Here is a 25,856-nt window from a genome sequence, read left to right as displayed (position 1 = left end):
TGTAGATGCATTTATCCCTGAAATACCAAATACCAAATAACAAAAACACCCTGTATCCCTTTCCCATTGGTATCTTCCCATATCCTCATGCTCTATCTAATAGTCAACCTCAGTTTGGCCCATCGTCTCAGTCACAAGGCTAATATGACTTCGTGCGCCAATAGAGGTACTTCCGCCGTCACTCGCACCAGGAAACATCCTGGAGCGAGGGACCAGAACTTGGGCTGGGCACACAACGATTTCTTCATCGCCCTTGCCATTGTCGTCTCCTTTCTTGACGACAAGTGGGAACAAGACGACCCTGACAATTGCGCCTTGAGCCTCAAGATCTTCATTCGATGTGGTGATGCTACCGCTTCGCTCGTTCATCATTGATGCGTTGAATTGGACTGTGGCGGTAAGCTCGCCGTCTGCATCGTACTCGGGTCGCAGAGGCGGCAGCATCATGTATTCAGCTTTTTGCGTACGCATCTCGATCGAGAGACCAACGGCCTCTCTCATGACGCGTCGTAGCTGAGATTGAATTTGATCCTCCAGGTTTGTCGGCGGTGGAAGGATCTTGCATAGCGTCTGGAAGATGGCCTGGACAACGGCCTCTGTATCCAGGTCGCGCTGGCGTTTGAAGCTTTCGCGCTTCGCCAGCAGTGTTAAAGTGACGGCACGCCATTGACGTACCGCTTCGGGGGGACCGACCTCAGTCAGTAATTTCTCCAACGACTTGAGCTTCTGTCTCTGCTCTCTATCCATACCGAACAGGTAGCGGGTGAAGACGAATTCCCAGATCATGTTCATGGTCATGGACATGAAGATATCACGTCGCTTTACACGATCCCGAAGGTAAACATCGACGTCAGAGCCATCAAGTACGGCATTGTCGAGTCGGTCGATTGTTTTCTCGTCATTGATCTCATTTGTCAAGCGACAAGCGCGCATATCTGAGAATTTAGAGAAACGCAGCACCCACTGTTGAACATGGGAGCAAAGTTGTTGGCAGCGGTGATCAAAGTGATCCTCGTCACGAATGTTGAGGAAGTGGGCGTCATGGGCCTTGGCCTCAAGGATTTGGCGTTGCAACTCGCGAATCTTTTCTTTGGCGGAGTCGAGTTGGGCTCGAAGATCGGCAATCTCAGCGTCCTTCTCTTCAAGGGACTGCTCAGTGGTTCCTTTGGAGCGACGGGCCTCTTCCAATTCACGCGCGACAATCGCGTTGCGGCTCTCGAGGTCGGCTACACGACCAGTGTCTTTATTGGCGAGCTCAGTATTGGCGCTGGCAAGACCGTCGTTAACTTCGCTAAGCCGAGAAACTTCGTTCTGGAGGAACTGTAACGATTGCTTAAGGGTATCGATCTCGGCGTCACGCTCGGCGAGACTGTTGGCAGCGCGTTGGCTCAAACTTGTCTCAGCCATAGCACGGGCATCTGTGAGCATTCGGTTCTCGGCCATTAGCTGCTCAACCCTATTCTCGAGTTCGAGGACCTGCATGCTCTGTCGGCGACGCATGCTGTGAGGCCGGGTAGGCGATCGAGGCGAGCCGATGCGCCCCTCACCGAATCCATCCTGCGTAGTGTAAGTACTGGCAAGACTATACATATTATGGTGTTGTTGTAGTTGTTAACTTACGTAGATGTCGGCCATGTCCTTGGTGGCACGGGCACGACCCTCATTTGCGACGGGCGTGGAGCTGACAGGCGCTGTTGCGGTAGCGGTAGCGGTGTTGTTTTGTTGACGTATAGACCGCAGATCACCGCTCATTCGCTTATCGGCGCGGCGTAGCGGTGGAGTGGGGGTGCCTGACGACCGGTTGGTGCCTGGACTCTCAGGCCTTGAATGAAGCGGCTCTGGGGTTCGACGACGCGAGAGACTCGTGTTAGAGACAGCCCGACGTGCTGCGCTTTCAAGGCGAGGAGTCGATCGCCGAACAGGACTTGCATTGTCGGAAAAGCTTCTTTGTCCAGCATATGACGCTGCAGGGTTAGAGTTTGAGTTTGGATTGGAATTGAAATTTGGAGTGGGCGTTCGAGTGGGAGTCGATGTCGATGTTGAAGGTTCCGGCCCAGATCTAGATAGCGTTGACGCTAGACCCGCACCCGCACCCGCTGCAACGGTAGCGCCTACCGGTGTAAGGATTCCGTATTGTTTCTTCTTCTCAGGCTCTGGGGTTGGACTTGGTATAGTGGGCTCTCGGAATACTGGCGTGCCGCCTCGAGGAGAGCGACGAAGTCTTCGCTCGGTTTTTGGCTCGGGAGTTTGCATGACCGTACGATCCAAATTTGGCTGTGGATGCTCCCAGCCATCGGTCTCTATTCCGCTGTCGCGAAACGATTCTGGACTGCGGTGTTTGTTTCGTCTCAAAGTTGGCCTCTCTCCTGTGACACTATCACGCCTGGATTCTTCACTCAGACGCCTACTCCGTCTCTGAAAACTCGATGCGTCACCCGCAGGGCCACTGTTTCGTCTGACTTGAGGTGGTGGTGAGTATGTCCCCCTGGTTGGTTCCGTTTCCGCCTCAGGAACCTCGAGGACCGGCTCTAAAAGTCTGCTTGGCGACCTCAGAATATCACTGATGTCGGATTCCATGACCGGCATAGGCGCGATTGTAGTGCTGTCTTCTCGTAGCAGACCACCTTGAGGCTCATCTACGCCAGAGTCACGGCGTAATAGCTTCTGCGACGACCCTCTTGACAATTGTGAATCGCCGCGACCGAGAACGGGACTCTCCACGTCGTCCAAGTCGTCCGGCCGCGATCTTTGTAATTTCTTATCCTCTTGTTCGAACCTGGCAGGGGCGTCTCTGGTCAGCCCGTGTGGGCTAGCCAATTCATCTTGTCGTTCTGGCTGCTTAGGTTCGGCTGGTGATTGCCTGGCACTCTCAGTGCCTTTTGACGATTTCAACCTTTTCTCGGGGGTCTTGGTCTTGTCTGTCGCATTTCCAGTAGTTTCTCTTTCCTTGTCCTTGGATTCATTACCGACCATCGCGGTCTCGTCTGTCTTCCTATCCATATCGACTTCTTGTACTTCACGAGACACCGATGTATTTTGGTGGGCGTCTTTGGCGGTGTCTATAGTTGGGGACTTGATGTCGTGCGAGTTGGCCTCGGTTGTCGTTTTTCCATCAGTTGAAGCTCGCTCACCAAGCTCGTCTTGGGTACTCTCCCTCTCTCCTAATCTTTCTTCTCCATCCTTTTGCTCATCCTGCGTCTGTTCCTTCGTGGTCTTGTCACCAGCCTTTTTAGTACCCCATGCAGCGGCTGCAGCTGCCGTAACTCTAGCAAAAATAGACGTTTCGAGCTTGTTTGGTCGTTTATCACCCGCAGCAGCTGTGCTATCTCCAACACCCTTTTGAGTCTTCGCTGATCGTTTATCTGTCTCAGTCAAGGCACCTGGCGAACTAACGGGAACAGGCTCTGGGGACGACATTGTCTGCTCTGAGCTCTTCCGGCGCTTCTTCTTCTTCTCTTTCGTACTCGCAGTGGGCCTATTAAACCCCAATCGAGCGCTTAGAGTTGTGTCGTTTTTGAAACTCGGTGAAGGGGCTAAAGCAGGTTTCGTCGATCGGTCTTCCGCACTCATATGCTTATTCTGAGGAGACAGGGGAAGCGTTTGGAGGTTCTCCTCGGGTATGATCATATCAGGCTCTTGAGGTATCGCGACAGGAGCAGCTGTCATTGGGGACTCTGTTAAGGCGTCTGGTCCAGATGTGAGGATGTCTGATGCTGGCCTAGGCAAAATTGCTTTCTCATAAGGCTCGACGATTGTTGCTGGATCAGGTTCAACTGTGGTCTTGCCTTGGACTGGGACTGTTACAAGCTGCGATGGTTCCGCTACAGGTGGAGCACTAAGCTTTCTGTTGACTGGAGTGGTGATGGCGTTTTCGATTCCAGTTTCACGCTCAGTCTCATTGCCTTTCTTGGAACTTGTTGCTGCATCCGGGCTGATCTCGCCCTCAACATCTTGGTCGTTCGCTTCAATGGCAGCTGTTTCCTTCAATTTCCGTGTGTTGTCTGGCGTTGATGGGCGTTGAATACCTCGTGCGTCTGGTTCTATTGGCTTGCTGGCCCGAGAAGACTCAGTATCTGGTGCGTCAGGGGCCTTAGGCTCATTTGCAACTTCCTTTTCCAAAGCTAGCTTCGCCTTTTTCTTTTCCTTCTTCAACAGCTTCGAATCTGAACTAGCGTCAATACCTTCTACCTTTGTGGGTATAGCAGAAGGTGACTGGGGATTGACGGTATTGACAGGAGAAGAGCCCGAGGATTGGCCTTCAGGGACAAATGGCACTGTAGGTTGGGTCATGGGCTCATCAACAGGACTCGCCAGAGGAGGCTCAGTCACCATGGTCAAGTCCCTAGCTTGAGTAGAGTTATCAAAGTCCGTGGCAGCATCCCGCCCGCTTTCTAGCATTTTGCTGGGCACAGGGTCTGTCAAGGGCTCTTCAATGATAGACTGAGGTTGCTTGACAGCAGGCGACGCCTGAACGTCTTCGTTTTCGGGCTTTGCATCACCTTTGGTTGTGGAGCCGATCAGGGAGCTATGCTCGGGTTGCTCAATGTCCTGTTCGTTCATCCTTGACTTTTGGCCTTGCAGACTAGTTTCTTCCCCTCCAAGTTGGGGGAAGTCACCACTCTGGGGCAGATCGGGTGATGGCTGTATAGAAACCTCGGGTTTTTGTGGCAAAGTAGAAGACTCGAGTGACTCTGTAGCCTGAGCAGGTTGATCGATATCAGGGTTGCTCTGTACGAGTTGGTCGGGAGCTATTGGGTAAGAGGGCGCGACATTCGGGGCCTCTCTTGTCTGTTTGGCTTCATCCTCGGCTCGCTTCTGCTCCTTCTTTTTGGTTTTCTTGTCCTTCTTTGATAGCTTTCCAGATGAGCCCTTTGTCGTAACCGTATCCACTGCTTGCCCTACCTTCGAGTCATCCTCGACAGCACCAGGAGTTTCGTTAACTATACGAGTGATTTGATCGAGCTGTTTCGGAGATTCAGGCGTATTGACAGTTGTTTTCTCTTCGACTGGCTGGATATGCTCAACTAAGGCATCGCTTGGGCTCGAGCGGGCTTGGCTTTTGGGAGACTGTGATGTCCTGTGCTGGGTTTCTTGAGTTTGTTCAATTGGTGATGCTGTTCCTGATCCAGGTGTTCCGGTGGGCTCGCCTTTTCGCTTCTTCTTCTTGTCCTTCTGGGAGAAGAACGAACTGGCCATGGAGAAGATCGAGCTAGCAATGCCCTCTGGCTGTGTTGTAGTCTTGCCTTTACTTGATCGACCAGGCGACTTGATGGGTTCAGCAACTTCATCGCCGGGTTTCTGCTTTACAATGTCTTCAAATGTGGTTTTTGGCGTGGGAGTTGGCAGTCCTGAGGTGGGTTTCTCTAAGATGTTCCTTGGGAAGTTTTCCTCATCAGGTTTGACAGGTTCGTCTTGTATTTGCTGACTAGAGCGTCCGACCGTTGGTATATCCGCGGAACTCGGTTTGTCTTGCTGCTCGTCGAATCTCTGGACAGGCTCCAAGCTTGGGTGACCGTTGTTTGAATCGGCGAGTTCGGTGCCAGCAGCGCCAGAGTTTTTCTTGGCCTTCTTCGTCTTCTTTTTGCCTTCAGAAAGCACAACGTTCACATCTCTCTCAGTCTCAACTGATCTTCCTTCAGCATGTGCATCGGGCAGAGAGGCTGTGTTCTCGCGGCCTTCTCCTGTGGTATCTGATGTTGGTTCTCTTTTTTCAGTAACAGTCTGTTCCGGTTGGAGCTGTGTGGGCTGCGCTTGTTCTATATCTCTGGATGTTGGAGACAGGTCGGTAGGCATTGGAGCGTTATTGTCGTCGATGATGTGGGAAACTTCTTGGTTTTCTTTCTGGTTCTCGCTTTTCTCCAAAGTCTCTCGTGTGTCGAGAGTTGGATAATCGGTGTTGACTGATGGCTGCTCTACAGATGATGGCATCTCATTTGCTGGTTGGCTAGTCATGATACTGTCTGGTTGATCCTGACATTTGTCGTTCCTTCCATGGTCCTGCGTATCCTCCACGGACCGGCGGGTTTCTTGTGGCACATCATCACTGACTGCATTTTTTGTCTCGTTGCTGCTAGGGGCTTGAGTTTCGGTTTCGCTAAGGTCAGATTTACGACTCTTCCTCTTCTTTTTACTCTTCTTCGGCGAGACGTCTGATGACTCTTCAACCACAAAGGTCTCCTGGACAAGAGACGTCTGATCGACGGGCGCTGAGGACTCCTCGGGGCCCGAGCCAATAACCATATCTTTGTGAGTTTCTGGTACTCCTTCGGTTTCTGTGACTGGATTTGAAGACGGTAGTTCCAGATCATGAGCCTCTAGGACTTCACTCGTAGGCTGGGGTGTTGTCACTCGGTGATCCAGTTCATGCGATGTTGATGGTTCGGGCTCTGTTTCCCTAATCGGCTCAACGGGTGCAATTTCGGTTTCGGTTTCTCGACTGGTGTCATTTTTGGCCGGCGAAGGAATTGGGACTTCTTCTTGTGATTCAGATCCACGCTGGCTTTCTTCAAGCAATGACGGCATTTCAGATTCGTTTGGAGCTTCGACTGCTGGCACTTCCATTGCTGGCACTTGAGTCTCGGGTTTGCCTTCGAGTTCCGCCATCTCCTTATCTTCGGCCTCTGGAGGGGAAGCCACATCATCCTTCACATTGTGTTGCTCGTCTGACTTGACTTCAGCGGGCGGGGGCGTCTCTTGCGAAGATGGTGACTCAGTGGAGATGTTCGTTTCAACAGGTGTGGCTTGGCTTGTGGGTTTAGCCTGCTCCTTTGTCACGTCGTTGAGATCGTCCTGTGTGTCAACAACAACATTGTTGTCATTTGGGCTGGAAGAAAGCTTATCAGATGTCTTGTTTGGGGATTCTTCCTGGTTTTGCTCAGTCTGCGCTTCGACTTCAGTAAGTCCAGTGATGAGGTCTTCTGGTTGAGTGGCGACAGGCTCTAATTCAGTGCCAGCTTCAAGCACCACCTCGCTACCAGGAGTTATAGGTTTGAAAGAATCCTGAATGATTAGGTCAAGGCCCTTCCTTTTCAGCTTTTTCTTAATGTTCTTTTTCTCCTTGGCAGCGAGAGATTGCCAGTCCTCGGCTGTAAACTCATTCTCACCACGTTCCGGCTTTTCAGGCTCATTGGTATTAAAGGTGTCCATCAACTCGGTTGGTGGATCCGGCAAGGAATCTGGCAGCGCAGTGGTATCGGGGATAATATCCTCTGTCGTGGATTCTACTTGTGGGAGAACATTATCCCAGGTCGCCTCTGGTGTCTCCTGAACGTTTGTCTCACTTGGTGCGCTGTCCTCAAACCCCTCCTTTTCTGCATCCTCTTTGGGGAGTTGGACCTTCTCACTGGATTTATCGTCGGTCACTTGCGGATCGCTCTGCGACGTAGAACTCTCAAGAGAATGGACATCAGAAACCAACTGTTGTTGGTTTTCGAGTACAGGTGTGGTCGGCTTATCCTTTGTCAGCTCGACTAGTTCCGCCCTTGCCTCGTCATTAGTGGTCTCGTTTGCAATGTCTTGGTTGGCTTCAGTGTCTCTTGCTGGGTCTTCCTCTGGCTCTGGAATGGGAATGGCCTCAGTGGTAGGATACGACGAAGTAGCAGTTTCCTCAATTGGCTTTTCCTCTAGAGGCAAGTCCGCAGGGACCATGAGACTACCTCCAACGGTAGGCTGCGAGAGTTCCTCCAATTGCTGCTCAACATTGCTTTCCACTGACTTCCCCTCCTCCTCTGGCATAGGTATAGTCTGAGCATCAGGAATTAGAGTGTCGTCGCTCTCGAGAACATTGGGAGCAACAGACAGAGGGTCCGTTTCCTCGATAGTGACAGAAAGGTCTTGTCCCACTGATTCAGGCCCGGCAGTTTCACTCACAAGTTGGGGACTACTGGGGTTTTCGGGTAGGATTGGCGTAGGAAGGGGAAGGTTTGACGATGGCAGTAGGTCTAGAGGCGTCTGCTCCGTAGATCCCGTTGCAAAATCAGTAGACGGTGTTTGAGTGTCACGCTCTGGTGTAGTTTCAACTGGTGCAGCAGGCTCAGAAATGGCTTCTGACTCAACAGTTTCTGGTTCAGACGACTGTGTAGGGTCTTCAGGTGGCTGCAGGATAGGCTCTTGGGGATCTTGCACCGCCTGTTCAGGAGTGTTTTCATCCACGCTTTCAGCGGGAATATTGGCCAGTGTCTCCTCAAGTGGCTGGTTGATCTCGACTGACTCTGAAGGTTCCGCTTCCACAGGAGTTGGTACCTCCGCACTCTTCTCTGTCATGTTTGACGATGAGGAGGGGATGTCTTCGGTGGCCACTTCAGGCTGTTCAGGCTTTGCTGAGGCGATAGGCCCTGCTTGCGCCTCAATGTGCGAGCGCGAATCTTGAGTTGTCTCGACGGATTCACCAAGTATCTGTAGTGGCTCAGCTGCTTCCTCTACGCGAGAGGAATCTGGCTCCTTCACAACTTGATGCTCAACGGGAGGGTTAGTACTTGAACTCTTGTCAGGAACATCAGTTAAATTGTCTCCAGAATCAACATCCGGCGCAGGAACAATGATATCCTGTTCGGAAGTTGTCTGTCCATCAGACTGGGGTTGTCTTGTTTGCAAGTCGGCATCAAGTTTGGGCTCGGCATCAGCTCCCCCTGTCGCAGGTTGAATATCGGTATTGTCCAAAGGTTGAATCTCAGTTTTGGACTCGGGTTCAGCTTCAAAATCAGGCTCAATTATAGGTACAGTCTCCTCAATGTCAGGGAGTGGATCATTCATGGTCTCGTAACCAAGCTCTTGCTCTGCCCCGGTGGTGGTTTCAGCCGCAGATTCGGCACAAGTTTGAGGGGTTGACTCAGACTCTGTACCAGCTTCATTCGCAGGTTCCGCTGCCTCGTCTAGTGAGATTCCACTTTCCTTTGGCATCTCTGCTTCAACTGAAGATTCCGGGGCAACCAGAGCTCGAGCTTTCTTCAACTTCTTGATTTGTTTCTTCGACAGGCCAGCAAACTCCTCGTCATCTTCCGTCTTCTCCTTTCCCAATTCCAATCCCAGACCCGACTCCAGCTTTGTTTCAGGCTCAACGGGGGGATCAAGATGAACAGTTTCAGTCTTATCCTCCTGTCGTTGTGTGCCTTCAGAAAATCCTTGGCTCTGAGCCTCATCCACGACGGCGGTGGTTACGCCCTGCCTTACCGGATCCATGATTGTCTCCGGCTGTGCTGGATGATTGGTCTTGAGGTCCTGTACGGATTCAAAATCGCTGTCTTTAGCCTTGTTCTTTTGGTCGGTCTGGGATTGACTGAGGCTAAACCCACCCCGCTCGTCTTCAGGACTAGCTGGTTCTTCACTAGGAAGTTCTCCGGAATTACCGGTATGTGGCACTTTGGCTTCGTTGGCTGGTGTGATATCCTCGCCCTCCAAAATTATATCTGCCTTGGGAGTTTCTTTGGAGTCGGTCTCCTTGGACATCTCGTCACGCGTAACTTTGGGATCTTCGACCGAGCGCTCGGTTGTTTCGAGTTCAACTTCAGCTTCACCCTTTTCGGAAGATGCAGTAGGCTCGGGCTCAGGCTCCTTGGATTCTTCTTCAAGTGCTGCCTTCTTCTTATCTGCCTTCTTCTTTTTCTTCTTATCCTTCTTGGACAGCTTTGCAGGGGAATCGGGTTCGTCGACGTTCGGTAGAGGTTGCTCGGTAGGGGGTTGCTCGGAAACAACAGCATCTGGTACTTCAGTAGCCTCGGTGGCCGATGCTAGTTCCTGGCTAGGAGAGACCTCCCCAGGCTTCTCGCTATCAGCTGGCTGTGCCTGCTCATCGTCTGTCGGGAGAATCTCAGGAGCCATGTTCGCTGTTTCAGATCCCAGTGGAAGAGGAGATGCTTCTGCAGTCTCACCCTCGACTGGCTCTGCTAGGTTAGTTGTACCGGAAGATGCTTCTTGTTCAACATCTTTGGCATCCTCAGAAGCCTTAGATATGGATTCAGAAGTCGTCTGAGTTGGGGACTCGGTGTCAGGTTGCTTTTCTGGTTCATCTGTAGATGTGTCCTTCTTCTTTTTCTTTTTCTTCTTGCTCTTCTTCTCGGAGGCAGGCTCTGATTCAACCTTGTCCAAGGTAGCATCCGAAGGTCCCTCAGCCTGGCTCTCGGCAGTGGCGTTCTCAGCCGAAGGATTTTCGGGGTTAGTCAATGAAGACGCTTCGGTTTCTTTTGCAGCAGATGACGGCACATCTGTAGCTGTATCCTCAGAGGCTGGGACTTCAGGTATATCTTGAGTGGCAGGAGCCTCTTCAGGAGCAAGTTCCGCGTGTGCAGGAGTATCCTCAGTGTTGGCAGCACTTTGATCAAGCTGTTCGGATTTAGGCGCCGATGTGCGCGTATCAGTGTTTTCTGTTGGATCCTGCGACTCCCCGTTCTCTGAAAAGGATACTGATTTTCTCTTCTTCTTTTTCTTGGGCTTCTTGCTTGCTGGCTCTGTTACCTCGTTGTCGACTGATGTTTCCACTTGGGGCTCTGCAGCTGGGGCCGTATCAGCGGCAACCTGGTCATCCGTAGGCTTGTCCTCCGATGGTGAATCTGTCAGAGTTTCTGTGGCCTCGTTCAATGAACCCGCCCCCACTGTTTCAGCTTCGCCCAATGTTTCTGTTGGCTGGGCTTCGCCAGATTGATTCTCAGCGGCTGCAGTCGCCTCAGTAACTGGAGCCGTATCTTGAGGAATATCTATGTCACGAGTTTCCTTTGGCTGAGCTGGTTTGGCGTCCATTTCGGCAGGGTTCTGGACATTGGCATCGGCAGCAAGGGAATCGGCAGGCTCCTGAGCAGCTGGCGGCGTAGCTTCACGGGCAGCTCGTGCCTCTGCCCTTCGAGCTACGCTATCCTCAAGGGCGGTAAGGCGTTTTTGATCTTTCTTGAGGAGACGGCCTCCTCTGCGCGATTGCTTCTCGAGCAATGCTTCGATCTCCGCATTGTCTTTTGCTGTCTCAGCGTCCTCTGCTTGGCGCAAAGCTTTGCTCTCTGCTTCTTTGATTTTCATTGCAACTGACCCGGCTTTTGGTGACCCAGCTTTTGGTGACCCGGCTTTCCGTGGCATCGGAGAAACGTTATCTACAGAGGGCATGGCGACAACATCCCGGCTAGCTTGGGTTTGTTCCTCAGATACTGTTGTATCCACCTGCTTCTCGCTGGAGGAGGGATATTTTTCTTCAGAACCAATTGTTTTGTCGTCGATGCTATCAGCTTGCGTGGGTTTGTCGTCAGTCTGCGCTCGTTCCGCGACTCCGGGCTGAATTGGTTTGTCGTCTTCCTTGGGGGTCTCGACTTGGGGCAATTTAACATCGGAATCTGGCTCCTTGATCTCATCTTTGACCGACTTTTCATCAGTTTGCAATGTCTCTTGTACATCTGATTCGAGGGGTCTGCCGTCCATCTGCTGCGATTCCTCTGTTTCAGCCTGAGGCTTGTCATCCACTTGCGGTGACAACTGAACCTCGGGATCGGTGGGTATGTCTTCAGCTTGGGCAGCGTCATGGTTGGTCTGGTGAGACTCTTGATTTTCAGGCTCCACCAACTTGCCATCAGTCTGTGGCTGGTCGATCCCGGCTTCAGGTAATTTATCGCCGCTCTGGAGCTTGTCTTCTGAGTTGTCGTCAGGCCGGGCCTCGGGTGTATCTTCAGGTTTTTCATTCATGTGCAGCTCTTCTTCAGATCGCACTTGAGTTGGCTCGTTGTCTATTTTGGCCTCTTCTTTTGTCTCACCCTCAAGTGGTTTGTCGTCGGTTGGCACTTGGTCCAAAACCTCTGGCTCAATTGATTTCTCGATCTCTGGCTTGATTTCAGGTTGATCGTCAACAATTTCGACTTGAGTTGTGTTGTCTGGCTTTGCTCCAGGCTCTGTTACACTGAGTTCCTCTGGGATGTCGTGAGAGGCTTCTACCAGTGGTTCCGAGAACGAGGCCTGGTTGTCCGCCTCATTCGACACATGTGTGACTTCCTCCACGGGTGTTTCCTCAATCACTTGGTCTTGTTGAACCGAATCATTTGTCTCGTGCTCTAGAGTCTCGTCCTGGCCGGCTTGGCTCTTCCTCTTCTTTTTGTTCTTCTTTGCCTTCTTCTTAGAACCAGACACGTCATCAATGTTTCCTGTGACAGTTTCCTCGGCAGTCTTTGTGTTCTCGGCCTCAACGGGCTTGTTTGGCTCCTCTTCGGTAGCTAGTTCAGGCTTGACTTCGGTAACCTCTATCGTATCATCTGGTACTAATTCTGTAGGGTTCGCGTTATCGTCCTTTGTCATCTCCGCAGGCTTATCCTCGGCAGTCTCATCAGGTTTGCCCTCAATAGCTTGCGCTACGTCGGGTATTCTCTCCATCGATGGGTTTTCGACGGATTTCACACCCTCGCTTTCAATTACTCCAGTAGGGATCTTGCGAACTGTCTCAGGTGTGAATTCAGCTGATTCGGCTGGGCCATCCTCTGTCTCCGCCACAGGCTGTTCAATAGCTGTAGGTGCATCATTGTTGTCAGGAACGTCGTCGTTCACATGTGTAGCGACATTCTGCGGTTCATCACCCTGCGAAGGCTCCACTTCACTATTCGTTGCTTGCGATTCCTCTACAGGCGCATCCCCTTGAGAGAAAAGAGGCTCGGACATATGAGAATCAGACGAAGTCAGGGGCTTGTTAACAGCAGTCTTGTCACTAACCACTTCGGTGATGGGAACATCAGGCTTTGCCTCGGTGACCTCTGATGTCTCAGCGCTTACAGGGTCAGGCTGGCTCTCACTGCTGGGCTTGGCAGCATCAGGTTGAGCTTGACGCATGCGGTTCTGCGCTCTCGCTTGATCCTGGAATCCCCACATTCTCTTAAAGGCCGATATTCCTGCAGCACCGGGGAGTGCGCGAAGGGCAGAAGGAAAGTAACCTTTTCGATCATTGGTGGAGGGGGATTGATTGCCAGAAGAGGGAGAGTAGGGGGCGTCATCTAGATCATCAGGCTCTCGGGTGTTAGGTACTGGTGCAGCGAGCATTGGTTTGTCAACATATGATTTGTTGACACTCTCGACAGGCTTACCACCATCCTGCTTGGGTATTGACACAACAGGTTTCGATGGTGTAGCTTCGTCGGCCGGGGTGTCATCGATGATATCAGTCTTTCTATCGGCTACCAGGGCGGGTGGTTCGGTCAAATCATATGTTGTCTTCTCGGGTGCGTCAGGAGATTTATCTTGCAAATTGCCATCCTGAGTCTCAGTTACTGGCTCGCCATCTGTGTTGTTGCCCTTCTTCTTCTTCGGTTTCTTCTTTTTTGACTTGGAAGAAACGGAATCTTCGCCCTGCATTGACTCGTTGGGCTGTTCGGGAAGTGATTCAGCAATCTCAGCAGGCTTATCCTGCTCTTGCTCAATAACATCGGTATTCGCAACAGTATCTGGCTGAGCCCAGGCATCAAAGGCATCTGCGTCAACGGGATGTTCAACAGGGGCGTTCTGTGGCAAGTCCGCAGAAGGTTGTAGGGGATCCTCCACAACAGCCGAGGATTGTTCGGCGGGTACATCGACAGGTGCAGCAGTGGGGGTCTCAATAGAAACAACCGGATCAGCCCAAGCATCGAAAGCCGCCTTTTCAGCTTGAGGGGTTGGGGAGGCATCTATGGCTGTATCCTCAGCCGGAACAGCTGTGGGTTCCATAGATGTTGGTTCCTCCTTCGGTGGTTGCTGCACCTTGCTCTTCTTCTTTTTCTTCTTGCTCTTGGATGGAGACTCAGGCAACTCCTCGACGGCCTTGTCCTCGTATGGGGTGGCATCAGGTGCAGGCTCCATGACGGTATGGGCCTCGGTGGCCGATTCAGGTGCAGGCTCGTTCTCAGATGCGGGTGCTGCAGGTTCAGTGTGGACTTCCACCTCCTGTACTGTGCTTTCCGTTCCTGGCTGAATGACCAATTCTTTGCTGACTGGCAAAGTATCCTTCTCTGTAGAATGAGACGGTTCCTCAAGCGTTATGTTGATGGGCTCTTCTCCTTGGGCAGTAGCAGGCTCTTGAACGCCCTCAGCTTCGGCGGCGTCAGATGGCTCGGGTGCAGATGGGCCTAGGGTTTCGGTTTCAGCCATAACCGACTTTGACACAGAAGATTTGTCCTCCGCAATGGTCTCTTCACTTGGAGTGGGCTGGTTGTCCTTGGCCGAGTCATCAGCAGGAGCTGGAAGATCAAATGAGTCTTGAATAATCGGTTCAAGTCCCTGCTTCTTGAGCTTCTTCTTCATGTTCTTTCTGTCCTTGGCATTCATCTTGTCCCACTCTTCGATGGTGATCTCATTCACTGCACGCTCAGCCACAGGTTGTTCTGGCTTCGCTTCAGCGACTTCGACAACTTCAGCAGTACCTTCGGCAGGGGCGTCGACAGATGGGGTCGTTTGAGGTTCTACAATAGCATCGGGAGTGAGTGTCATGGAGTTATTGTCAGCTTCGCGAGGAAGGTCCTCCGTCTTCTCGTTCATGTTTTCAACCATGGGCTCAGTGACCGAGACATCTTCGACAACCAATTCAGGCTGGGGGATAGTATCTGGCTCATGGCTGGACTTGGAAAGATCGAGGATGTTCTTGTCAGCTTGTTGAGTCTCTAGCTCATTAGAAGGTCCATGTGTTTCGGGAACATCTGCCAAAGGCTCAGCGAATGGCTCGTCGGTTGGCAGTGGTGAAGATTCAGGAGCGGCTACAGTAACATCCTTGATAATAGGTTCTGTTGCGAGATCTCGAGAAGGCTCCTCGGCCATAGTTTCAGCAGGAGTAGTTTCCATGACTTGTTCGGTGGACTCGGGCTCTTGAAGGTTGTCAAGAGCCTCAGGAACTGTGTCCTTGGCTAACGCGGTGCTGTCTTCTACAGTGGACTCCTGTGTCTCGGTACGCTCCTCGACTACAGGCTCCTCCGCAGAAGGCTCTGCGATTGGTCTGGTGACTGGCTCGACTGGCTCGACTGGCTTAGGGGTAGTTTCGGCAGCCTTTGCCTTAGCTCGTCTGACTGAGTTGGCAATCAAGGTCATCAAGCGGGTCTTTTCAGCCTTTGTGAGCTTCTTGGCCTTCTTAGACTTGAGAGCAGCCATCTCCTCCTCTTCCTTAGCAACCTCTTCAGCTTCAGCCTGTGCGGCAGTCTCAGCTTCGGCGGCAGATTTGGCTGCAGCTTCAGCCTGTGCGGCAGTCTCAGCTTCGGCGGCAGATTTGGCTGCAGCTTCAGCTTCAGCCGCCTGGAAAGCTGCGGCAGCATCCGTGGTAGCTTTTTCCTCCATTTCTTTGGCTTTTGCTTCGTCGAATACAGGTTCGGCACCATACTTGGCATTAGCAGGCTTTTCAGAAGTGGGCTCAGTGATGAGAGCAGTCGAACTGTCAATGGCATCTTCCTTTGCCTCCCCCACAAAATGCTCTGTGTTTGATGGCGCATTCAAAGGCTCTTCAACAGTAGGCTCACTGACAACTGGCTCCTCAACCGTTGGCTCTTTAACCAAAGGCTCTTTAACCGTAGGCTCTTCGACAGCTGGCTCTTCGACAGCTGGCTCTTCGACAGCTGGCTCTTCGACAGCTGGCTCTTCGACAGCTGGCTCTTCGACAGCTGGCTCTTCGATAGTAGGCTGTTCAATGGTAGGCTCACTGACAGGAATGGGGACAGTCTCCTCTGCAGTTTCGCTAGCATCAAAAATGTCCTTGGATGCCTGTCTGTCTGCCTCATTGGCTATTGTCTCTTTAGTCACAAGGTCAGTATCAGGTCCAGCATGTGCGGGCTCTTCGGTAGCGAGCTCCTCAACAGGAATGGCAAAAGATTCAGCTGCACTCTTGTCGGCAACACCAGCCTCCTTTACTACCGGCTCCTCAATCTCTTTGGCCGCCTCGTTTGCAGGGTCGGCGTCAGGTTCAGCATGAATACGCTCTTCAACCATATGCTCATTGATAGGAACAGTAAACGGCTCAGTCGCACTATCAGTGATATCAGGAATATCCCTAGCGATCTGATCCTCTACTTGTTCGACTGCTGTCCTTTCAGCAGCGAGCTCAGCATGAGATGTGACATCAGAAGCCTCATCAGCAACGAGCTCGTTGACGGGGGTAGTGAAAGCCCCAGTTGTAGTTTCGGAAGAAGGTTCGTAAGGAGACTTAGCAGCAGACTCAGAAGTAGGCTCTCTGTCAACGGCAGCTGAGAGTCGTCGGGAAATATCTCCTCTAGGTGAAGTCTGTTCAGAAGGGTCTTCAATAGCATCGGAAAAATACTCATCGGCAGAGGTGAGATCATCTGTCTTCTCCACAGGTGAGTCGGCACGATTCCTAGCATGAAGAAGGGCAGCAGCAGCTAAACCAGCACTGGCGCCCAAGCCGACAGGAACGGCAATGGCAGCAGCATCAAAGGGGGGCGGGGCAGAGTGTTCATCACCAGCCATATCCCTGCTGCCAGACTCAAGAGGGGTTGCCAGAGAAGGTGTAGGGGGGTCAGGGGCGGTAGCAGGCGTGGGTTCTGGGAGTTCAGGCTCTGCCAGGCCAGGGATTGGCTCGTTGGAAGCGACAGAGGGTGTAGGCTCTGGAAGCATAGGCATGAATTCGGCACGAGGGGTCGTCTGCTGCGATTCGGCGTCAGAGTCCTTTTGCTGCTCAGAGAGAACAGTGTCAACGCGCAGATCAGGCCCAGTATAATCAGGGTTTTCGCCAAAGTAATCATCGTTGTGTTTGAGGAATTCAGATTCGGGTGAGTTCCTCGCGGAAGTCTCGCTGGGCTCACTGGGTGGCAGAGCAGGAAGTACAGATCCTGTTGTGGGTGCGGGGTGTCGTGATTGTTCAAGGAGATATAGAGGCATGAATTCACGGCTGTTGTCCCAAGAGGTAGGTCGAGCTTGTCGTCTTGACATGACGACCGCGTCCGAGTGCGGGATAATAGGGGAGCTAGCCGGAGAAGCCCTGAAGCTCACAGGAGAGGCAGGGTTTGATCTGTTACCTAGACGGAGCGCGATGGGAACAGCGGTACGGCTGGGGGACTTCATAGGCGTCTCAAAAATACTGCGGCGGCGCTGCTGAGGCCAAGGCTCTCGGCGGACACCGCGCTCCTCAGGGGGAGTATCGGGTCGGCTATCAGGCAGAGGGGGTAGTTCGTCAGAGACAGAAGAGGTTGGGCTAGAAGGTTCACTAGGAGGTAGAGGGAGAAGGTCGCCATATTGGGGGTCGATGGCTGGTTTGATAACGCGCGGTATGACCTCAGGGTCAACCAGTTCGAAGCTTCGCACATGGCGTAGCCCATCACCAGAGGCAGAAGGCACTCGGTCTGATGGGGCATCAGCGGCGTTAGAGCGACGAGCATCAGAGGCATAAATGTCTGCTGCTGTCGCCAAGCCGACACCCGCGCCAAGGGTGTCGGCATTACCTAAAAAAGAATCCTTCTTGTCCTTGCGTGGTTTGAAGAGGCCGGAAAGGACGCTGGTGCTTGGTCGCTTCTCTGGTGTTCTGCGTTCTTTGTAGTCCTTCTCACGACGGGATGAGCTAGACGCAACCGACTTAGCATCGTCATCGTCGTATCGAGACGATGTTCGTCGGTGTCCACGCGACTCCGAGACAGCAGAACTTGCATCTCTGTCATCGTAAGACTCGCGCTTGCGGTGTGATGGGCTGTCTCTTGAGTCATCGTAATCGTCCCCAGCGCCGTTTCTTCGCTTGGACTTCTTGCTTCTCTTGCTGCTAGAACTGGCAACAGAGATTTCAGAGGCCGCCATTGATTGGGTGGGTGAGTCATATCCGTAGGGATGGCGCTTCGATTTCTTGGCTCTCATCTCCTCGTCATCGGATCTTCTGTGATGAGACCTATCTCTTGACCTATCTCTGGTTCTGTCCCTCGACCTGTCTCTTGTTCTGTCTCTTGAACGATCTTTTGAGCGGTGATCTCTAGAACGGTGGTCCCTTGAGCGGTCTCTGGAACGATCTCTAGATCTGTGATCTCTTGAATGGTCCCTGGATCTGCGGTCGCTTGAACGATGCCTTGAACGATCCCTCGAACGATCCCTCGACGACTCTCTCCTTGATGATCGTCGATCGTTGGGGTCCAAGGTCGAAGAGTCCCGGTATCTACCTTCGTCTCGCGACTCGCGATCTTTCTTGTGTTTTCTTGAGTGTTTGGAAAAATCCTGCTCATCGTCTGATCGGATATCTCGAGACACAGCGTCTCTGGACGAATGTCGGTGATGAGACGGCTCCGCAGGTGCCGAAACACGAGATCTGTTGCCATCGTAGTAGTAGTCATCATTCAGCTGTTTGCGTGGCTCCTCGGGAGAATCACTCATATCGGGGCGAACATCGCGAGAAGGTGTGTCTCTTGAGCCTGAGGCAATGGCACCCAGGGCAAGGGCAGCAGGCACAGCCACCTTAGCAACGTCAGATATACTAATGTCACGGTCGCGGTTTTCGTCCTGAGAAGTGCCCCGGTCATAGTCAGATCTCGGCTCATACGGAGCAGGAGCTGAGACAGTTGAACTCCACTCATCATCAAAGTCACGACTCTTCCGATCCTTCTTGCGATCCTTCTTGCTCTTCTTGCGGGAAATGTCTTCCCATACCGCCTCGCCTACATCACGAGAGGGTGATGATTCGCCCCCGGCAGTCTCAATTCTGCCATCGTCTTGGACGACAACAACATCAGACTTTTCTCGCTTGCGCTGTTCTCGTTTGCTAGGCTTTGGACTCTCAGTTTGGTTGTCAGGAAGCGGCACATCTTCAGGCTTGGGTGCATCTGCTCTGATATCACGCTCACTCTCGTAAGGCAGGGGTGTCGTTTCCTGAGGAGTCTCAACCTCTCCAACAACGAACCCTTGCTCGGGCAGAAGCTTTGGAGCATCAATGGGTTCCGGAGCAGCCTCAGCATAAGGTCGTTTATACCAGGCGTTGCCGTTTGATCCGCCATGGGAATCGCCGGTTGCTTCTTGGACTCCTGGGGGAGAGTCACGTCGGCTGTAGGACGGATCATCGATGACGATATCGGGGTTGAATCCAGTGTCTTTCAATCCAGCAGCAAGGGTAGCGGCAAACTCAATGTCATCCGCAAAGCGACCGGGCATTTGCTGTGGGCTTGCAGGCTTAGTACCGACAACGGGAGGGAAGCTGTTCATGTCATCAACGTAGAATTCGGCCCGTCGAATGGAAATATCGCTGCTTCCTGCGTCTGAGTATGAGTAACCTCCAGGCATTTCGGTTTGTTTTGGGTCGGCTTCGACATCAGGTTCGTTCTGTGGCTCAGCACTGCTACCAGCCAGTGCAGCAGCAAGAATACCCCAGCGGCTCGCCTTGTTCAGCTTGGGTCGGGACTTCTCGACAGCCTTTTCGGCAGGGAAATAGTTGTCGTTATCACTCTTCTCGGGGCTGTCGGCATCAAAGCGCTTGGTTTCATTCTCTCCCCAGCTCACAGACTTGGCAGCAGAGACTGGCTCGCTGACAGAGATGATCTCACCCTTAGGTCCGATACTAAAGTCTTCAGGTTTATCAACAACCTCAGCGGCCGCTGGCTCCTTTCGCGCCTCAGGGGCAGGTGTATGCTGGCGGCTCACGGCAGGGGTAGGGTAAATCAAGTTCAAAAGTGGGCGCTCTCGCGAAACGTCCCTTCGCGAAGACTTCTTGCCCAGGTTGCGGTACTGATGTTCTTCTCGAGGATGAATCTTGTTGTCGATCTTCACATCTGCATCGGGGCCTTCATAAATGCTCTTCTCTGGGTGTTTGTCCTCCATGGCTGGTGGTGTGACAATAGTGAACGATTCATTCTTGTTCTCTTGCCACTTATCAACCACAGATCGCTCAGGTGAGGCGCTGCGTGATCGCATCTCATCGGAAGCAATTTTTCGGGCGATATTGGTCTCGCGGTAGTATCGATCTGCCTCCTCCTGGACAGCATCTTTTCGTCTTCGCGAGGTGTCCCGAGAACTGTCCTCCGAGTGAGTCGCCTTTCGACGCTCTTGTGAACGCTCATTTTCAACTGCTACTGCGGATGAGACTGCAGCCGCTGCTACAGGAATAGTGGCATGCTTGGCCTCATCGAGAATCGACCTAGCCTTGTGCTCCTCCTCTTCATACTCATGGCCATTTCGGGGGTCACGGCGTTGCGATGCGCCTTGCGACTCTCGGTGGTAGTTTTCGACCATGCGCTGAATCTCGAAGGAGTCGCGGCGGCTAAGTCGAGCGTCGACAGCCGAATCTCTTGGTGGAGAGTCGTCAAAATTGGGCTCGCGCTCAACAGTAACTACATTAGGTGTAAGGGGTCGTCCAGGGGTAGTGCCTTGAGACATGGTAAAAGCGTCGTCTGAAACCTGATATTGGAAAGGATCAATATCTTGGTTTGTAGACTTGGTCGATTCCGTCACAGCCTGATGGCCTGCACCAGTCGCTAGAGGGAGGTCGCGACCATTTCGTGTAGCCTTGCGCTCGCCGGTCCCAACCTGAACCGTCGGCTCACGCTCAAGCTGGAACTCTGGACCGTACTGGATTCCAAATGGTCTCCCCTCGTTCTGATCGGGTTTCGGGGCAACCACTACATCGACATTACTCTTCTCCTTGTTGTCATTTCTATCCTTGGGGGTATCGTCATCATAATATCGTGAAGATTTTCGCTCATTATTATAATTGGGAATAATAGCCTCGGGTTCCATTTCGCGGTATTCACGCTCCCACTTCATGTTTCGTGCACGTTCCTTCTCCAGTTGTTCGTGTCGGTCTGCCTCGTTTTCCGGGTTTTGCGCCCTTTGCTGTGCTCGCAGTTTTTGACGCTCAAGCTCTCTAAGCTTTTGCTGTTCAAGTTCCAGAGCTCTCTGGCGGTCCCGGTCAAGTCGGCGTTGATTCTCCCGATCGTCGCGATCACGCTGCTGCTCATCACGATACTCACGGCTATCCTTCTTCGATGACGCGGCCATGGCCACGCCTGCTGCTGCTGCTGCGGCAGCAATACCACCGACGGCGACTCCACTCCAGTCCTTTTCTTCAGGTTGTTCAGATCGTCGCTGACGATGGTTTCTGCGGTTTGCTTCATCAACCTTCACAGCATCGTAGACCTTTGAAGAAACGGGGGTTTTAGGAACCGGTTGCTGCAAGGGGACCGGGGCGGGTCGGTCTGAAGGATCTTGCTTTGCGATAGGCGTTGAGAACCGCTCTCCATCGTAACGGTTAGGATCAGAATACGTATCTCGCATGTGGACTGGTGTACCGTTTCCGAAATTGCCTGAATCCCGACGGTATGCGACAGCTTCATCGTCATTTCGGAATCCACACGGGGTGTTGATTGAGCCTCGCAGCGAGTTGTAGGGTCCAAAAAGACGAGGATCAACAACGGAGCCCCTGCTTCCATGCCTCCGGTGCTCTGGCGACGAGTCATATCCGTAACTAGATTGTCTTCGGTGGTCTGCCATGCCTGCGGCGGCGGCGGCGCTTCCAGCGGCTGCTGCAGCGCCGAGCGCAGGCTTGATAGACTCTGCAACGGTTCCGTAGGCAAGCTCCGAGTCGGCAGCTGAACCAGCACCATCGCTGCTTGAAGAAGAAGAAGAGTCATCTTCGTCGCCAGAAGCATCTTCCCACTCGTCCTCGTCGTCTGAAGATGCGACACGCTGCTTCAAGCCGTTTATCATGCGGCCATTCTTGTCTCTGCCATATTGAGAAGCCATAGCGGCGCCGGCAACGCCAGCTGCGAGTCCCATGGCGGCTGCTTTACCTTTACCCTTACCTGATGCCTTGCGCGCCTGACGCTGCTCATCCTCCTTGGACAGACGTGCCAGATTAGAGAGCTGCTGGCCGAGAGCCATTATCTCCTCATCGGCGGTCTTTTTCTTCTTGGGGGTCAGTCGCGCAGCACGATCAGACCCTCCAGAGCTACGTCGCCGCCCATGGCTAGGGCCAGGGCCGACGCCGGCGGCAGACCCGTAACCCTGGCCAGAAATACGACTTTGACTTCGGGGGCTTAAGGTACGGCTCTTAGGTTGTCGCACATAGCCGTTTCCATAAGCTAAATCAGAGTTCACAGAGGAGGAGGAAGAGTTGCCAAAGTAAAGGACGCGGCGCTTCTTACTTTTCTTTCGGTGGAGACGCTGTTTAACCCGTTCCGAGGGCGCCTTGAAAAATGTGCCAAGTAGGCCACCATATTCCTTCGTATCCTTGAATCGTGAAATATCTAGCAGCGACGTTGATGTGTCGCTGGAGGATGAAAAGACACTCGAAGGTGTTTGCGGTCGTTGCGGGTTCTGCTGTTGCAGGGCCTGCTGCTGCTGGTAAGGACTATTATAACCAGGCATCGATTGAGGCGGCGCGTTGTAGTAGGGCTGCTGCTGCTGCTGATACTGGTTCTGGTACGGATACTGATACTGCTGTGGTCGTTGTGGTAATGCCGGATTTTGCTGTGGTGATTGTTGGTACATTTGGAATTGATCCTGTCTTTGCGGTTCATACTGTCGCTGCTGCGTTGGTGATTGATACATGGGTGAATAAGGTTGTTGTTGTTGCTGGTATGGCGGTTGCTGACGCGAGTAGGAGGAGCGTGAGTGTGAGTCTCCCTGATCTCCAGCTCTTGGAGTAAGATCGCGATCGCGAGACTCGTACCACCGGCGACGAGAACCAGAGCCCTCGGAATCCCGAGAGCGATCGTCTCGCTGCATTGCGCCGGCTTTACGGGTCTACCGACGTTGCGAATTAGTCAGGTTTGATTAGGTTTTAAGGATGATGTTTTGATGGTGTTTTGATTTCGGGAACGGGAACGAGAATGGGGACCTAAGCTCCAGCCTCCAGGCCTTTCCTTCCTATCATGGAGGGCCCCGTTGTACTAAACAGGCGGTGGCTGGGATCGCACGTCGTTGGTCGAGTTCCCAATTTTAGGCGGGTCCAAGATTCGATCTATGAGGCCCTTTTGCGCTGAGCTGAGCTGAGGCCTTTGCTTTTGCTTTGCTTTGGAACGTCGAGGTAGGCACGGCGACGCAAATGGTCTGGGCGTCAATTCTGATGCGATCTTCGTAAAGCTTGAATTATATAGACTACGGGTGTAGGGTATGTGCGGTATAAATGATGATATTAGATAGGCGAGATTCGGTTACGTGGTGGCTAGGTGCGGTTGTAGATGAGATGTACGTTGTAAGAGTTAAAGTGGCATGGAAGCTCAAGGTTCAACAGCCAAGAGGTAAAAGTGAGCGCGTTGGGACTTTAATTAAAACTACTGCAGCCTTCGGCATAATTACTTTTAGAGGCCTCATTCAGCCCGCCACACATTGGTTAGTGCCCTCGTCATTATCCACTTCTTTCTAATATCCATTACATTGCCAGCTGGCAAGCCATCTATAGTTAGATGAGCAATCACTTTATCACATGCAACCAATCCGAATAGGTCTACCCTGTACAGTATTGAAAATCAGGATAACTCTTATCTGCAGTGCATGTGTGTGTGCGTGTGGTGTGTGTGTTGTACGGAGCAAGATTGTTGGATATTGACACACAATGCATTTCATTAACGTGCCTCTATCCGGTTCTACCTCGACTGCCGAATATGCCATCATTTTATGGAGTTCAACTGTCTTGGTACTAGATTTGCTAGACTGGCAGCCCGCCCGTCCCATCATTACCCGATCACTTAAACAATACTTGGGGTTTATGCACACTTGAATGACTCGGCGAGAGTTGCCTTTATTTATATCTTTCAAATCATCATTTTTATTTGCATCTTTTTAGCTTGCTGGCTTGCACCTCTTCATGCACATCATCTCATCCAGACAAAATATGTGACATGCTCAACCAAATACCAACGCCCAACACACCTCAACAATCTGTACAATACTGCACCCTTGCTTGGATCGCCGCCTAACAAATTAAGAAATACAAAGACTTCAAGACCATTCGTTCATCATGCTTCATACTACAAACCAAGTATGATTTGCATTCAATATCCGCCGATAACCTTAACCTTGACGTGCATCCCTTTAGCGGGCCGGGCCGTTACACCGCCCCGAATTTCCACATTCTTCTCGTCCATCTCTTCCGGATTCGCCAGCGAGAACTCAAAGCGACCGATCCATGCTGCAAGGAGACAGGCGAACTCAGCCTTTGCAAAGCTCGATCCGATACAGCTTCTAGGCCCATGCAAGAAGGTCAAGAACGCGTAGTTGCTGTTGGCTCCCCCGCTTGCGGCCTTGCGATCAGCACCAATCTTGTTCTCTCCGCCTGCTGATAGCCACCGGTCTGGGTTGAACTGATCTGCATCTGGCCCCCAAAGATCGTGGTCGAAATGCGTCGCCCAAGGTACAATAACAATTCGAGTACCCTTGCGGATCGTCTGTCCTAGAATTGTGGTGTCGTAGGCAGCATCGCGCATCGTCAATGGCACAGGAGCGTAATATCGTAGAACTTCACTACACACCGCGTTCAGATATGGCATGCGATCGATGTCAAGGCTGGTGATGTCGACATCTGAATCTACCGATGGTAAATGTTCTCGTATTTCTTCCCTGAGCCTGGTCTGAATATCGCTGTGTCGAGCCATCATATAGATTGCCCAAGTCATGGCTGACGCCGTTGTCTCGTGTCCAGCAGCGAGGAACGTCATGAGCTGATCCACCAGGTTTTCGTCAGTGAAGCCGCCACTCTCAAGGGCAACAGAGAGTATATCAACGTCAGCTTGCTCCTTGTTGGCCATCTTGGCCTTCTTCTCCTGAATAAGGTCTCGACAAATTGCTCGAATATCGCTTGCAGCCTTGGCAATGTCCTCGTTTCGACGGAAAGGCAGCTTGGTGATAAACTCCATGGGAATGATCATGCCAACGAAAGCAAGGATCTGGGCTTGGCGGGACGGCTTAAAGATCTTGCTGTATGTTTGCGCCAGTGTGTTATTCGGGTTTTGTATGGCGCCAAAGTCTCGTCCCATCCCAGCAAGGCCGATGATATCCAGTGTTGCCCGTGATGCCCAACCAGAGATTTCCACCTGCGTCTCTTCTTGCTGGCCAAACTCCGCCATCATTGTCCGTGTCACTTCTCGAGCTTTACGCCAGAACACCGGATACAAGTTCTTGATATGGCGAAACGCAAACGCGGGTGTTAAGCTACGACGTTGCATCTTGTGCTCATCGCCTTCAGCAAGCAAAACACCAACTCCAAGGATGCGGCCTATAGACCATCGAAAGTGACTGGGTTTCGGAAAGGCGTAGCTGTTGGTGACAAGAACCTCAGCCAACGCCTTGGGCGAGCTTACCATGACTCTCTCCTGATTAAAGAAGCCACGGTAGCATAGCAATCCGTCATTCGGAATTTCAGAGGCCCTGAGCGTTTCTCTGTCAGCAACCACTATATACAACAGGGTAGCACCCAAGATGAACATATACTAACCATTGTCGCATCGGTACACCAGAGGGCTCGGCCATTATCTTCTTGGACTGTCCCATGAGCCAATGATTGCCAGAGGGCCCTGGAAGATGTCGCAGTGGCGACACGAGCAATGGATATACCCATACCGCCCAGACGATCCAGACAGCGAGTCCGGCAATCCAAAAGACGGGAAATCGACCCAAGAGCTGGGACTTGGACCAATCGTCATGTGTCCAGGCGAGGGTCAACGTGCTTATGGCAGAAGTCGCCGTGATAATCTCCCACGGCAGGCCCATGATGACCCAAACTCGGGTATTTGTGCTGAGAGATGATAGATTGGCAATCAATTTACGTGTACAATGGTCGAGTAGATGCAAATATCTGCTGACGGGCGAGTGTTGCGCGTCTTAACTAACCCAGACCAAGGGAGTACGGAGACAGGGGAATTGTATATAAGCGATTCGTCTATCTTGCATGTGGTGGGGATGCCCCGAATCCCCAAGACCGGCTGTCTGAGACTGTAGGTTCCAAGACTCGAGTCGTCAGAGACATATGAATGGATACCTCG

The 25,856-nt window shown here is 52.2% G+C and overlaps 2 protein-coding genes across 2 annotated transcripts; both read right to left on the bottom strand.

Moving 5' to 3' along the window:
- Positions 1-96: 96 nt before the first annotated feature.
- Positions 97-22,602, bottom strand: FGSG_01049 (uncharacterized protein; the record flags this gene model as incomplete). Its single annotated transcript, XM_011318504.1, has 3 exons — positions 97-1,557; positions 1,621-12,944; positions 13,035-22,602. 3 exons carry the CDS (start codon positions 22,600-22,602, stop codon positions 97-99), a joined length of 22,353 nt encoding a protein of 7,450 aa, XP_011316806.1.
- A 1,182-nt stretch (positions 22,603-23,784) lies between these two features.
- Positions 23,785-25,667, bottom strand: FGSG_01048 (uncharacterized protein). The gene is made up of 2 exons (XM_011318503.1): positions 25,310-25,667; positions 23,785-25,242 (listed from the first exon to the last, which is right to left on the bottom strand). The coding sequence occupies exon 2, from the start codon at positions 25,038-25,040 to the stop codon at positions 23,871-23,873; it is 1,170 nt and encodes a 389-aa protein (XP_011316805.1). The 5' UTR covers positions 25,041-25,242; positions 25,310-25,667; the 3' UTR covers positions 23,785-23,870.
- Positions 25,668-25,856: the final 189 nt, after the last annotated feature.

This window comes from Fusarium graminearum, chromosome 1 (assembly GCF_000240135.3).
Source record: "Fusarium graminearum PH-1 chromosome 1, whole genome shotgun sequence".
NCBI lineage: Eukaryota > Fungi > Ascomycota > Sordariomycetes > Hypocreales > Nectriaceae > Fusarium > Fusarium graminearum.
The sequence above is the reverse complement of the archived record's forward strand: the minus strand, read 5'-3'. Positions and strand labels throughout refer to the sequence as shown.